The following is a 16,356-nucleotide window of genomic DNA, read 5'->3' on the forward strand; positions in this document are numbered from 1 at the left end:
AGGACATCTTCATCTTCTCTGGGCTAACTAACTAAGTTTAGGACTGGGAAATGTATGTTTAGCTCCACAATATGGATCCAGATTCTAGACCCAGCCCCCAATATTCTAGGTCACTCCATGATGGCCAGTAACGACTTTGGAATGTTCTTCTGTTTATAAAAATAATATTATGTTTCCATTATGGTTAGCTTGGTTCCTAATATATAGGAATGTGGTCCTTGTGGTTTAGGTTGGTTTTACTTTCTTTTGTGGATGCTTCTGAATTAAGGGTTGGGGGGTGGGGTGGGGTGGAAGGGTTTTGGGAAAAAATCCCTAAAATAATTGGCTTCTGTTTGAATTGAAGACATTCAGGGTTGGAGACAAAGGTTCTTGCTTTTCCTGTTCCTTCTCTGCTCTGCTATTTAAGGATGGAAGGAAAAGTAATTGTAGAGATGCAGGATTTGTGGTTGGTTGACACAGTTAGGCTGAGGCATTTGTCATCTTTGTGTGAATTGTTAAATTTGCAGAAGTTTGCATTTTTGGTAGCCTGTAAAGTATTGTGGCTGAAAGAGAAACTTTCAGAAAAGCTCTTTGGAGTAGAAGCTCGTGGCTTACTCATTTCTTTCTTTCTGTTGTTTTCCTCAATCTCTTAAAACTTTTCCTTGTGTAAAATAAAAAGACATGATTTCTGGGATAAAGGGGAAAAAATCTCCAAAACCCACTCTGTTCTGAAATGGAATGCAATAGTAGGAATGAATATACTGTGGCTTTGAGTAAGTGTCACCTCAACTTAACTCAACCATTTTTCTAAGTGGTAAATTTTCTCACAAGGGTCACATGCTTGGCTGGAAACGGGTGTCGAAATGGTGAGGGGGCGGGAGTTTGGGAATATTGTGCAATAAGAAACTAAAATGGCTACATCTTGTTTGGAAGATAGGATGACAAGAAGCTTAGAAATTTAATATATTTGCAGAAGTTGCTAAGGAGGGCTGGGTGAATCAGCCAAGATCTTATTCGAAAGTATGATTAAATTTGAATTGTCAGTTAATTAGGAATTGGGAAAACAAACCCCTTGAGTCAGCAATTTAATTCTTCGATTCAATCTGAATGCAGAGTTAGATAAACTCTTGTGTGAAGAGCAGGTGGCAGATGTGACCGGGAAGGCCTTTACACAAATCCATTTTGTGCAACAATCACTCCCATTCCTAGATTGTGCCTTGATCACCACCTCCTTGGACTGTCGCAATGTGCTCTACCTGGGGCTGCGCTTGAAGACCTTTCAGAAGATGCAAATGTTTCAGAATGAAGTGGTACAAATAGTTACCGAATAAAAAAGTTGGACGGGACTTTGGAGGTCTTCTAGTCCAACCCCCTGCTCAAGCAGGAAACCCTATACCAGTGATGGTTAACCTTTTGGGTGCCGCATGCCCAAAACATGCAAGTGTGCATGTGGGAATGCACACAAACGTGTCTGGAACCCCCAAAATGCAATGCGAGCACCGCTGTACATGCGTGCACATCCCACGCATATGCACCCACTCAGCACGCCCTCCCCCCCCACGCCTCCTTTTGGCTTCCAAGTTAGTGCAGGAGGCTTTCCAGTCCCAAAGCAGGGCACGGAGGGGACCCCCAAAATGCAATGTGAGCTCCCCCTCACATGTGCCCACCCCCTATGCATGTGTGCAAGCACCCCCGCATGTGCCCCGCCCTCTGCATATATGTGGCAGAGACCCAAAGACCAGCTGGCTGGCGGGAGACATGCACACATGCATGGTAGAGCTGGGCTGGGGCAAAGGCTGGTGTGCCAGGTGATATGGCTCTGTGTGCCACTTTGGGCATGCGTGCCATAGGTTCGCCATCACGGCTCTATACCATACCAGACAAATCCAACACTTTCAGTGTTGGAGCATTCACAACTTCTGTAGGCAAGTTGTTCCACTGATTAATTGTTCTAACTATCAGGAAATTTCTCCTTAGTTCTAGGTTGCTTCTCTCCTTGATCAGTTCCCATCTGTTGGTTCTTGTCTTGCCTTCAGGTGCTTTGGAGAATAGCTTGACTCCCTCTTTTTTGGGGCAGCCCCTTAAATATTGGAACACTGCTGTGATATCACCTCTAGTCCTTCTCTTCATTAAAAGTTATGCACTCAAGTAGCACAACTATTGTGAGTCTTACTAGCTCCTAATAGGTTTCCAGTACCAATTCAAGGTACTGATTACCACTTAAAAAACCCTTCCTGACCTAGATAGGGTTGGATGATTTTCAAAACTCTGATCGTTTCAACCTATCCCAAAGATTGAACAAGAAGGAGATTCCCTCTAGTGTCATCTTGTGGGACCCAGGCGTTGTGCTTTCTTTGTTGTGGCAGTTGTCTTATGGAACACCATACGTCCTGAAATGGGATCATCTTGAAAACTGTGTTCTTCCCTGGGCATTGGACCAGGGTGCTGGATGATCCCATCAGTAATGGGTTTGAGTCTTAATGGCTTCTCTTATTGTATTGAATTGTCATTGTCTATTGTCTATATCTCAGGAAGATAAATCTATCTCAGCATCTACTTCTGTCCTACTATCGCAGCACCATTGAGAGTGTCCTGACATACGGCATTCTTGCATGGTATGGGAGCAGCTCTGTAGCAGACAAAAAAGCTCTACAGAAAATCATTAAAACTGCCCAGAATATCATCGGACTCCAGCTACCAGCCCTGGATAACATCTTCGAATCTCGCTGTTTGAGGAAGTTGCATAACATTCTCAGAGATTCTTCCCATCCTGCTTACAATCTTTTTGGACTGTTGCCTTCTGACAGAAGATACAGAACAATTAAAACTCAGACCACATGTCTTCTGAATAGTTTTTATCCCAGAGCTATAATTGCACTCAACAATGAACTAAAGGGCCACCATCAGTGAGCTGTTGGACAGTATTACTTGGTCTGTTGTGTGGATGTTTGGTTTAGGGGTGGGGAATTTATGTTGGGTGGGGGTGTGTTTGGGAATTGTTATGTGTGTTGGACCTGGTCTTTGGGTGTTAAGTGAATTTCGTTGTATGGGTATACTGTGTATACACGTACAATGACAAAGTTATTATTATTTTCTGTTTTTCAATCCTATATAAGTCACCTGTAATCTAAATTTTCATAGTCTGCTTTGCCTGATTAAATAAATTCACAAGCATCTGATATGATTTAATCACTGGATCATTTTCAGTTGAAGTATGATTTCCTAATTACTGGCTGTCCCTTTTTTTTAAAAAAAATGCCAGGGACAGATGGTTCTCTAACAGTTTAATCATAGCTTACCCTAAAGCATGATGCTACTGTAGATTTATTTATTTTTTTGAAAGAGGCAGTAACATTAACTTGCAGATTTCTAACAAAAAGGCTGTGTGTGAGAGAGAGATTGTCAGCTTGTGGGAAGATGGGATGGGTAAAGACCCCGTTAATTTGCTGTTGACTCTTAGTGAGCTCTTGAACCCTTGGATTTTTCTTGGCAGTGGCAGAGAACTAGCATGCCATTGTCTTCTTCCAGTAATATTTTTTGAGATTTGTAGTCTAGTAGTCTATTGCCCTGGGTTCCCATCTAAGAACCGACCATGCCAGACCCTACTTAGCTTCTAAATCAGAGGTCTTCAAACTTGGCAGCTTTAAGACTTGTGGACTTCAACTCCCAGAATTCTCCAGCCAGTTATAATCCTAAGAGTTGAAGTCCACAAGTCTTAAAGCTGCCAAGTTTGGGGACCCCTGGTCTATCCCTTAATTAAAAGCCACATTCATTTTGCGACTTCTTTTTCTCATATTGCCCTAACTTTCACTCACTTGGGAGGTCTCCAACCTTTGCAAATTGTTGCTTTCCAACTCTTTTCCAGATGTGTTGTGTGTCAATCCCAGCATGGGAAGTGCAGTCTAACACTTCTGAGGACCTCAGCTTAGAGAAGTGGTGCCAGGCAGAGTTTATTTCTCAGTTACTCCTAGTTTTGTAGTTGTAGACACAGTTCATTAACTGGCTGGCTGGAGAATTCTGGGAGTTGAAGTCCACATGTCTTAAAGCTGCCAAGTTTGGGGACCCCTGTTCTAAATCCAGACACAAAGTGTTACCAGCTCTTGATAGGACCAGCAGATGTAAGTGCTGAGTGTTGGTCAGCCTGAAACAACCTGGCTATCTTGCCTGTGTTTCATCAATTGACCAACCTGCTATTATCGTTTCTATCTGTCATCTATCAAGCATGAAAGCAGCAAAACAAAACAAAAATCTATCATAAATCTCAGCTTTTGTGTTCTTTTCTCCTCTTCTCTCCCTCTTTAAAATGAAATTTTGCCATCTGTAGAACCCATCATAGTTCCCGGTTGTGTCCTGAAAAGCTCTTGGCTGCCAGAGGTGATCTGTAGCTCCAGCAAGAACGTCAGAAAATCAAGGTGCTTGTTCTGTCCCCGTCTCACACACGCACCCCCACAGACAGGCAACAGTTAAAGAACTCAGCCGTCAACAGTTTATCTGGTATCAGAATTGGCAGCAACCCAGTGGCTGGCTTCCAGATATTCTTTACTCACGAGGGGGGGAATTTCTCCCTTCGTCCGGGAACAAAGCCAATACACAATAATCAACAAAGTCCAGTAAATACAAAGAAGGTCGTCCAATATCCGTTTTTTGCTTGTCATAGAGCTGAACCGGCCACCACACCCTCTTTTATGCCCTGTGGGGTGTGGTCCAGTGACTCAGCCTAATCCCTGGCACGCCTCTTCTTCTGTTGCATGCGCTTATCTCTGCAACACTGCCGAGGATCCAGCCAAGACTCATCTTCCTCATCACTGTCCACCTGTGGCTGCGTGGATGTGCTTGGCCCCGGGCCTATCTCTTGACCTTCGGTGGACACCGAAGGCATTGCCAGAGAGGAGGGTCCTGGAGAGGAAGGCCTTGCCAATTCCTCTCCTTCACTCTTGGAGTCCTCTCCTGCTGATAACACAGGCTCAGGTAACGGAGCCACAACAGTGCTCGCTTCGGCAGCACATATACTAAAATTGGAACGATACAGAGAAGATAAGCATGGCCCCTGCGCAAGGATGACACGCAAATTCGTGAAGCATTCCATATTTTTCTAAGAGAAAATTTTTATAAAATGTTTTATAGATGGTATCTAGATCCCAAAAAGCTAGCCTGTATGTATCCAAGTTTGCAACCTAAGTGTTGGAGACGCGAATGTGATGATGCCACGTATTATCATATATGGTGGACATGTAAAAAAATTAAGGCATTTTGGATAAAAATATGGTGGATTATCCAAAATATTCTCAAAAAGAAGATAAAATTTACTCCACAGTTCTTTTTGTTAGGTATAATTACAGATTGTACTGTTATAGAGACTAAGTTGATTTTAAATTTAATAACAGCAGCCAGACTCTTGGTGGCACAGTACTGGAAGAAGGAAGACTTGCCTACTATTGAAGAATGGACACTAAAAGTAGTGAACTTAGCAGAGATGGCTAAAATCTCAGCGTATTTGAAGGACCATTCAAACGAAAGATATATATTGGAATGGAGAAGATGGATTGGCTATATTCAAAACAAGTATCGGACTAAAAAGTTCCAAATAGCTTATGAATGAAACCAATATTTTCTTTTTGAATTATGTTTTGTTAGTTGAAAGGGGAGTTAAAGAGCAAGAGGAAGTTTGGGGACTACAGAAAGTTAGCTTATTTTAGCTTATGTTTGTTATGCTATACCCTGTTTTTGCTCTGGGAAGTCCAGGGGGGGTGGGTGGGGGGAGGGGGGTTGGAGGGAAGTGGGGGGGAGGAGGGATGGGAAAAATTGCTGTAGTACTTGTTAAAACTTTTTAATAATAATAAAAAAAAGAAAATCAAGGATAGACTGTGTAATCCTAGGGAATTGCTATATGTGCATTTGTTAAAATTTGGGGAGGCGTTCCCAAACAGTACATAGGACAAACATTTTGATCGTTTCCTTTTCTCATTTGGAAGCTCAGTGGGTTAGAACAGCAGAAGTGTGCTACTTGGAACCCATTCACACTAGCCTGAATCACTAGTTTTTGAGCACTGCAGGGGTGCCAGAGTTAGTTTTACAGAACATGCTGAGTAATGCAATACATATCCACTAAGCTGCTTAAGATAATGATTTGTCTAGATCGCCCTCTGGGAAGCAAGCAAGTGGTTCCTAAGATTGGTTCATTAGCCTTTTCAGAATTAAGTTAAAGGTTAATCTTGTGTTCACGTATTAAACCCTTTCTTGTGCCAGATTTAGACTGCATAAAATTGTGAATGTGATACTCTTTTGGGGATCAGTATTCCACCACGTTGTCCATTTCAACCCTGTCCAGAAGGAATGAATCAAGACTGGAGTCCACTGTTGATTTTTAACCATAAGTAGCCTCAAGCTTCTACCTGGACCCTACCTACACCTGGACCACTTTTCTTTTTTTTTTTTTTTTTTTAAACAAACTTTATTCGTATTTAAAAAAGAACATTTAAAACAATTATAAGAAAAACTGAACAAGTTTTTCTTAATCAAACACACAAATTACAAGTACATATACTATACATATATAATGCTCAACTTCATCTATCAACTACTTTCTAATGTTATATATACATATATATATATATATATACACACGGTGACTTATTTCTTTCTATATCTCTCTGACAGTGCAGTTGTTTATTTACATTAATTTCTCCTAACTTTCATCTCTAAACATTCCCTCTCTCTGACTTATCCACTGGTACCAGCTATTCCATATTTTAAAGTATTTTGAATCTTCCTTATCCTGTAATTTTAGGGTTAATTTATCCATCTCTGCGCATACATAGATTTTCTGTATTACTTCCTGATCAGTTGGCAAACGGTCTATTTTCCAAAGTTGTGCCAACGCTAATCTTGCCGCTGTTATAATGTGGAGTATTAGGTATTTTATGTCCTTCCTAATATTCTTATTGATCATGCCGAGTAAAAAGACTTCAGGTGTTAATTCAATTTCGTGATTTGTTATCTCTAATATCCACGTTTTTATTTTGTTCCAGTATTTTTTGATTTTTGGGCAAAGCCACCAAGCATGGTAAAAAGTTCCCTGCGCTTTTTTACATTTCCAGCAGGCCGGGTTCACATTTGGATACATTTTTGCTAACCTTGCGGGTGGCAGATACCATCGGTACCACATTTTATAATGATTTTCTTTGTATGATACTGATTTTGTCATTCTATAGTTATCTTCCCATGCTCTTTCCCAATCTTCTAATTGTATATTATGCCCTATGTTCCTCGCCCAGGCTATCATCTGCCCTTTGACCAACTCTTCTGCCAGATCGAATTCGAGTAAATATTTGTAGATTTTTGAAATTAATTTCCCTTCTTTTGATTCTAATAGTTTGTCTAATCGATTTTGTTTTAAATCTATTCCTTCTTCTTCTTGATCTTTTCTGAATCTTACTTTTATTTGCGAGTAGGGCCACCAGTCTATTCCTATTCCTTGTTCTTTGAGCTCTTCCCTAGTTTTCAATTTCCCCTGAACATCTACTATTTCTCTGTATCTTAGAATCTTTTGTTTTGATAATATGTTGGGGTGAGTTATTGCTTCTATAGTCGATAGCCAGCCAGGAATTTTCATGTAGTGTTTTTGTTTAATTTGTAGCCATGTGTTAATTAAAGATCTCCTAATTGTATGGTTATTAAAATGTTTATATATTTTATTTCCTGAACTCCATATAAAAGCGTGCCATCCCTTCATTAAATCATGCCCTTCTAAATTTAACAATCTTTGATTATCTAAGGTTATCCAATCTTTAATCCATAATAAACTGGCGGCCTTGTAATATTTATCCCATGCCGGGAGTCCAAATCCACCTCTACTTTTATCATCTTGTAGTATATTCAATTTTATTCTTGATTTCTTCCCTCCCCACACGAATTTTTTTGTTATTTTATCCAAATTTTCAAAGAATTTCTTATCTAATTTTATTGGAACTGTTTGGAATAAATAAAGGAGTCTTGGCAGTATGTTTGATTTTATTGCTGCTATTTTCCCCAATAAAGACAATTTTAGTTTCCCCCATTTTTCTAAATCTTCCTTTATTTTCTGGACTAAAGTATCATAATTGTCTTCTTTTATTGTTGTCGTTTTGGCCGTCAAATTTATCCCTAGGTATTTAACTTTTTTAACTGTCTGCAGACCGGATTCTTTTACTAATTTCTCTACCTGTTTTGTTGTCATGTTTTTTATTATCATTTTTGTCTTTTCTTTATTAATTTTTAAACTTGCTACCTTTCCAAATTTTTCAATCTCTTTTATTAATTTTGGTGTTGTTTCTAATGGGTTTTCTACGAAAAAAACAAGGTCGTCTGCAAATGCTTGGACCTTGTAATCCTCTCTCTTGATCTTTAGTCCTTGAATTTCTTTATTTGCTCTAATTCTGATTAGTAAATTTTCCAATGTTAAAATAAATAGTAAAGGGGAGAGTGGACATCCCTGCCTTACTCCCTTATTTATTCCAAAAAATTTTGTTGGGTCACCATTCACCAAAACACATGCTTTCTGATTCTGATATATCGATGTTATCATTTTAGTGAATCTTTCTCCAAAATTCATACTTTTGATTTGTTGCTTCATAAATTGCCAGTTGACTTGGTCAAACGCTTTTTGTGCATCCAGAAAGATCAGTGCTACCTGTCTCTCTGGATGCACCTCATAATATTCTAAAACATCCAATGCTATTCTTAAATTGTTTTTTATCTGCCTTGTAGGCAGAAAACCATTTTGGTCCTGGTGTATTTTATTTTGTAATATTATTTTCATCCTGTTGGCAATTATACTCATGAAAACTTTATAATCGGTATTCAACAAAGAAATCGGCCTGTAATTTTTTATTAATGTGGTATCTGTCCCCTCTTTAGGTATTAAGGAAATATATGCTTCTTTCCATGTGTTGGGTAGCTTTGCCTCCATTAGGGCCTCATTATATATTTCTAACAGTATTCCATTTAATGGATCTCCAAATGTCTTATAGAATTCTATTGGTAAACCGTCTGTCCCCGGGGTTTTGTTATTTTTTTGCCTCTTCAGTGCCTCTTTTAATTCCCCCATCGTAATCTCCTTATTTAATAATTCTCTTTCTTCCTCTGTTAGTATTTGCAATCCCTCCCCTTTTAAATAATATTCGATTTCCTCCTCTGTTGCTATATCCTTTTCGTACAATTTTTGATAATATTGGACTATTATGTCTTTTTTTCCCTCTAGAGCCCATTGAATCCTTCCCTCATCATCTCGTAATTTCTGAATTGTTCTTTTTTCTCTTTCCTTCCTCAGCCTATACGCCAACCATCTCCCTGGTTTGTTTGCGTTTTCGAAATAGTTTTGTCTTGTATATTTCAATGCTGTTACATAATTCCCCTGCTCTAATATGTTTAGGTTATGTTTTGCAGTTAACCAATTTAACCTTGTTTTTTCATCCCCTGGGTTTCTTTGCAAATTACATTCCCAATTTTGAATTTCTTCTAATAATTTATTATATTCTTTCTCTCTCTCTTTTCTCCGTTTTACATTATATGATATCGTGAGGCCTCTTACATATGCTTTGGTTGTATCCCATAGGTTTTGTAGGGAAGTGTGTTGCTTTGTGTTTTCCTTATAAAACCATTCTAGCTCCTTTTCTATATAATTCTTATACTCTTTTTCTTGCAGTGTCTGTGTGTTCATAGTCCATCTATTCTTCTTTCTCTGCTGGCCTCTCCACTTCATCGTTATCGGGTTGTGGTCAGCCCAATTATTTGGTAAAATATCTACTTCTTCTATTTCCATTATTAACATCTTAGTTACCCAAACCATATCCAACCTTGACCATGATTTATGCGGATTCGAATAATATGTATAGTTTCTTACTTCGGGATTAAGACATCTCCAACTATCTACCATATCTAACTCTTCCACCATATCCATAAAGGTTTTAGGTAATATATTTTTTTTATTTTTGTTTTGCTGACCACATTCATAGTCTTTTCTTACATCTAAGATTGCATTAAAATCCCCAATCAAACAGACATTCTCCATTTTTTGTTCTATAATTTTCTCATGCACTTTTTTGTAGAATTCTAATTGTTGACTATTTGGGGCGTATATTACTACCAATAATATCTTTTTGAGGTCAAGATTTAGCTCTACCATGACTATCCTACCTTCTGTATCCACATACCTCATATTACTGTCTATTCCTTCCTTAATATATACCACCACTCCTTTTTTTTTTTCCTCTGCCAATGAAGCGTATTCTTTACCTAATTTTTTATATTGTATATATTTAATATCCTGTTTTCTTATATGTACCTCCTGGAGGCACACAATGTCTGATTTTTGTTTCAAAATTTTTTTGTAAGTTTGGTGTCGTTTGGATGGTGAGTTGAGTCCATTAACATTTACAGATAGTATTTTTAAAGTCCGTTCCATTTTTTTTTTTTTATTGACTTTCCTGTTGTTTCTTCTTTATTTCTTCCTGTTCCTTTTTTTTGCCTCTTGTCTGCACTCCTTCCTCTTCCTGGGTCTCTTCTTCATCTACTTTCCCTCCTTGTTGTAGTGTTCTTTCCCGATCTCTCTTCTGTTTTCCTTTGATATTTCGTCCTTCCTCTTCTCTATTACCATTTGTTGCTTCAGCACCCATCATTTGGTCATATAGTTCTTTTGCTTTGCTGTGCGAGTCCACCTTGATTTTCTTTCCCTGCCACGTTATTAACATTCCTTCCGGGGTTATCCATTTGAATGGTATATATCTTCTGTTTAGTAACGTGGCCAGGAACCAATAATCTCTTCGCAAATCTCGTATTCTTTTAGGTACTTGCTTTAGGGTGATTATTTCTTTATTTCTATAATACATTGGTTCATCCTTTGTTATCTTATATACAATATCCCTCACCTTCCTTCTTACAAATCTTATGTGTACCTCTCGAGGGAGTTTGTTTTGTCGTGCATAGTTAGTGTGGACTCGGTAAACTTCGTCTAGTTCATTAATTATCTCGTCTTTTTCTCTCTGGAGTGCCTCTGCTATCATCTCAGCCATTACCATCGTCAGATCTTCCTCCCGGTCTTCCGCTACGTTCTGAAAACGCAAATAGAATGCTGCCTTCTCCATTTCTAATTGGGCCACGGTGTTCTCAAGTTCCTTATTTAATCCTGTCATTTTTGTATCTAATGCTTCTAGTTTTTCTTCCGTCAATTCAGTTTTTTGTTCTATTTCTTTTATCCTTTGGTCATTTTTTTGAATGATTTCTTGTATTAAGTCCATTTTTCCATCAATCTTTTGAATGTCATTCTTGACTTCTCTCTTTACCTCGTCCATGTCTTTTCTGGATTGTTCATGGTTTCTGGTCATACACTCTTGCATTTTGGCCATAGTTTCCTGAATTGTTATGAGCGTGGCCTGCATTGTTGGCATATTAGGTGTGCTGGGTTGCTTGTCTGATGCAAACATTCCCTCCAAGGTTTTCTGTGTCACTGGGGAGGCCGTTGTTCCTGTTAAAAATGGTGTTGGCTTCTTAGCTGTTTTCAACGTGGTTGTGGTAGTGCTAGTCATTTCTTTCAAAATCTTGTATTGTTCTCCCAGTATTTTATCAACTTTCTCCCAAGTCACCATCCAAATTTCTATAATTTCTATAATTCCTTTCTTTTCTTTTCTCTTTTTCCCCCCTCTCCTTATAAAAGATCAATCCAATAAGCCTTCTTTAAATAGATAAATTCTTTTAAATAATTAATTCTCTCTATGTAAAGTTATATATAATTCAGTTAAGAATGTGATAAGAATATAGATATAAATATAAATATAAATATAAATATGAGTATAAATATTGCTACCAGTGTAAATATATATATAAATAAATATCTTATCTAATTAAAGACTATAATCAATTAAAGACAATTAATCAATTCTTAGTATCTTAATATCTAGTAATTAATTATTCAATAAAATCCACAAACATAAAATATTCTAATAATATATACTAGTTAATCTATAGTAATTAATTAATTAATCGTAATATAATGCTCTAATAATAATACTTCTAAATCTTTATGTATTATAAATATTTTCTAAACTAATTAGGTATACTCTATATTTCTTAATTGATTAATTCCAATAAATAACATTAATATTAATTCATCTATACTTAAGTAAAGAAAATAATAATAAGTTGGAGCAGTGCTTTTCAATGTTTTTGTTGGCCTCAGTATGTTTTCAATAAAGAGGAAAAAAAAAAACAAAAAACAAGTTCTTTTACAACTGTTGAAGTCTTTTCCGGTTACAGTATGGCGGCCTCTATTCTGCACAGTCACTGTATGTAATCCTTACTTTGCCAAGATTTTCTCACTCCTTCCGCTCAGGCAGCTAGCAGCGGGGGTAAAAAAAAAAGAGAGTCCATTCTTCTTTTAATCTCCTCTGTTTAAGTTATTTCTCCTCACCTCCGTTTGTCTGTTTTAAAGTTTTTAAAACTTTCTTCGCTGCTCCGTATTTTGCCCCTTCCTCTTTGCTCGCCTTTTCAGTTGCCGCCCGGTTCCACTTTGAGATCTTCCTTCTTCACGCTGTCCCTCCGGAAAGAAAAGAAACTTTCTCCTCGGTTTTGCGCCAAAATTAATAGTCCAAATTAGTTCTGTTTCTGTTCGACCTCAGCAGTTCTGCACTGTACTCCCTCCTTTACTCCCAGTGATCTCAATCGGCTCGTTCGAGTCTCCGGGCCGACTGTGCTCACCGCGCCAGCCGACTTCTTCCCGAGCCTGGATTGAGGGCTCTTTACGGTACGGCGGGAGATCGCACCTCTCCTCGCCTCCCCCAAAGCTTCCCCTCTTTATTCCCGGTCTCTTCGGGACCGGTCTCCGCCAAAAACAGGCACCAAAGCTCGGAAAATCGGCAACAGAGAGAGAGCGCTTCTCTTCTGTGCCGCCACGACTCTTACGTCACCGCCGGAAGTCTCTGGACCACTTTTCTAATATTCAGGATTTTTTGATTTTGCAAGAGGGTTCAAGTTTCCAAACTGCTCATTCACAGCACTTCCAAGCAGAGAGGTTGTTCCTTTTAAGACCGTTCCAAATTTGGAATTTGGGAGATACATATAGTTCCATCTTCTGAAGATACATAGGTAGTTGTTGTTGTCCGGTTGCTAAGTTATGTCTGACTCTTCACGACCCCATGGACCACAGCATGCCAGACTCCCCTGTTCTCCCAGAATTTGTCTAAATTCATGTTCATCACATCAATGAATCCAGGGGTGAAATCCAGCAGGTTCTGATAGGTTCTGGAGAACTGGTAGCGGAAATTTTGAGCAGTTCAGAGAACCGGTAGCGGAAATTTTAAGTAGTTCGGAGAACCAGCAAATACCACCTCTGGATGTCCCCAAAGTGGGGTGGGAATGGAGATTTTGCAATATCCTTCCCCTGCCACACTCACCAAGCCACGCCCACAGAACCGGTAGTAAAAACAAATTGGATTTCACCTCTGAATGAAACTATCTAACCATCTCATCCTCTGCCGTCCCTTCTCTTTTTATTTAGTCTTTCCCAACATCAGGGTCTTCTCCAAGGAGTCCTCCCCTCTCATTTGGTGGCCAAAGGATTTAAGAGTCAGCTTCAGTATCTGTCCTTCCAAGGAATAGCCAAATTTCATTTTCTTTAGGATTGACTGATTGGGTCTCCTTGAAGTCCAAGGGACTTTCAACACCACAATGTGAAAGCATCAATTCTTTGGCGCTCAGCCTTCCTTATGGCCCAACTCTCAGAGCCATACATTACTATTGGGAAAACAGCTTTGACTTCATGGGCCTTTGTCTCTGCTTTTTAATAGGTTGCCTAGGTTTGCCATAGCTTTCCTCCCAACAGATAGCTCGACCTGAGTGATTTAGCATTCAGACTTGATGCTGCTACAGTTCTTATTTCACATCTGTGTTTGGGTCTCTTTAGGAATAGATGTGTGTCATGGTAGAACTGCCTTGTCTGGAAGTCACCTCCCAGCTGCAATTTATTACCCTGTGGCTGCTGAAACCCATTCAAAGCAAAGAGCATTGAGTCCTGGCTGACATTTCTCACTTTTTCCACATGGCACCATCCTCTGGAAATAGTGGCTTTAAGGAATTCTATTGATACAGGCAATAGAAAGAAGTATAAACTTTTCAGTGTGTGTATTTGTCTTTCAAATTTTTCCTGTAAGACATCGGCAAAGGATGCTGTTTCTTTCATCATAATTATAGCCACGATTTCTTGAAACAGCAGTATTTGAAACTAGATTGTATATGCTGACTTCTCCAGTTCAGAGAATGGAGGATTATTTTCTTACCTAAAATAGGAGTGAATGCATTCGCATTGTTTACTGTTTTACTGATGTTTTACAAGACTCATGCAGAGATTCAAAGAGACATGTTTAAATAATCATTCTGTGCTGCATTTCTTACATTGAAGTGTTTGGATTAGCAATTTGAATATTCTTGAGGTTTGGGACTCCCTATGCTTTTCTTTCTGTTTTAATCTTACGGTGACAGTGGGAGCACGTACAAGTAGTCCTTGATTTAACAACTGTTCATTTAGTGACCAACTGCATGAAGACAAAAACCTTGTTGGATTGTATTTGTCAGTTGTTCATCTGCCCACATATTCAGGATCAGGGCCTTTTCCCAATATTTGAGGGGCTGCCACAAGGAAGAAGAGATGTCTGTTCTCCAAAGTGCCCGAAGGCAGAACAAGAAACACTGAATGGAAACTAATCAAGGAGAGAGGCAGCTAGAAAGGACAAATTTCGGGACTGTTAGAACAATTAACCAGTGCAATGAATAAAGAACTTAGAGAGGAATAAGGAAGACAGGTCAAAAAGAAAAAAAGCATAGCAACTAAAGTATTGAAGCGGGCAAGAGATGATGGATAGATGATTCTTTGTTTTTGGTGTTGTTTTGATTTGCCTTCCTTTTCCTCTTCCTTTTCTTTCTTTCTTTCTTTCTTTCTTTCTTTTTTTTAGGTAGGTGACATGATTAGACGTTAGGTAGAACAGAAAGAAAATGTTTTTTTTAATAAAGGATGACATGATTAAAAGTTAGAATAAGAGATAGAAATAAGAGAAAAGGAGAATATTAGTGTATACACTTTTATAAAAATAAGAGTAATAATAAGAGAAAACATGGAATAATTGAATAATGGAAGATTGCAACTTTATATAAATATGTATCACTATTAGAAATATACAAGTTGGATTGAAAGTAATAATTACAACTAATGCTATTAATCTTATTTGTATTAGAATGTATGACACCCAGGCATGACACTGTTCATGCATTGATATGTTTGTATAAAAATAAAGAAAATAAAAAACTTTTTTTTAAAAAAAAACCCAGTGGAATGGCTTGCCTTCAGATGTTGTGGGTGCGTCATCACTGGAGGCTTTTAAGAAGAGATTGGACAGCCATTTGTCTGAAATGGTGTAGGGTCTCCTGCTTAAGCAGGGGGTTGGACTAGAAAGACCTCCAAGGTCCCTTCCAATTCTCTTATTCTGTTATTTCACTGGGGAGTGAAGTGCTGGCAATTGTTCCCACCAGCTGATGATCAGATCACTCTTGCAAAGCCAAGTTGTGAATTGGACATCCGAGTACAATTCTGCACAGGGGCAAAATAAGCCTTTCCAGTTACTGATTAATTTTGAGTAACTTTAAGAAAATGTTGGCAAAAAAATAGGGCATGCCATAGCAAATTCAGGGAAGTATGGGAGGCTAATAGGAAACAGTCAGCTAAAAGCTAAGTTTTTAAATGTATTGATATTGTGTTTCAGTTGAAATGCTAAAATCCATCAGGTTTATTCCCACTGGGGTTAATTCAGACTTGTCTTCTGAAAGCCATTTCTTTGTACTTTAAGGCAACTTTGCAGCAGTTCAGAATTATTACAAATTCTCGTTGTTTCTGTCTGATAGAAAACGGCAAATGGGTTTAAATTTAAACCAATGTTTCTTATCCTTTGACAGATTATGGAGGAAACAAACACCCAGATTGCTTGGCCCTCTAAACTGAAGATTGGTGCAAAATCCAAGAAAGGTAAGTGTTGTTTTCTTTTTTTTTTTTTTGCATTTTATTTATTTTATTTTATTTGTCAAACATGTACGAGATAACAGGTATAAGTATAAACATGGACACGAGCACATGAAATGAATACAAATAAATGGCATTAGTATGACATGAGCTCTACCTTCATTCAGGATTCTTCATATCAGTTACCTACTTCACTTTTTTTTTTGATTTTTTTTTGATTTTTAAACATAACCAAACATAAAAACAACCATCATTCAATACAATCACAGACAGTGTGTTGATTGGTTAAAATTCTTTTGTACTTAATCCCATATTTAAGGTTACAAATTATTTGATTTCTC

The 16,356-nt window shown here is 38.2% G+C and overlaps 1 protein-coding gene and 1 non-coding gene across 2 annotated transcripts in view; both read left to right on the plus strand.

Annotated features, from left to right (window-relative positions):
- BICC1 (BicC family RNA binding protein 1) overlaps nucleotides 1-16,356 on the plus strand; it is a 132,202-nt gene that overhangs the window by 40,990 nt on the left and 74,856 nt on the right. The window contains exon 3 of the mRNA XM_034435360.3: nucleotides 15,952-16,021. Coding sequence (XP_034291251.2) covers nucleotides 15,952-16,021 — 70 coding nt within the window. The remainder of the gene's footprint in view (nucleotides 1-15,951; nucleotides 16,022-16,356) is intronic.
- Nucleotides 4,965-5,071, plus strand: LOC117676154 (U6 spliceosomal RNA). The gene has a single exon (XR_004594358.1). It is a non-coding gene; the product is annotated as a U6 spliceosomal RNA (small nuclear RNA).

Source organism: Pantherophis guttatus, chromosome 6 (genome assembly GCF_059756535.1).
Source record: "Pantherophis guttatus breed Tessera chromosome 6, ASM5975653v1, whole genome shotgun sequence".
Lineage (NCBI taxonomy): Eukaryota > Metazoa > Chordata > Lepidosauria > Squamata > Colubridae > Pantherophis > Pantherophis guttatus.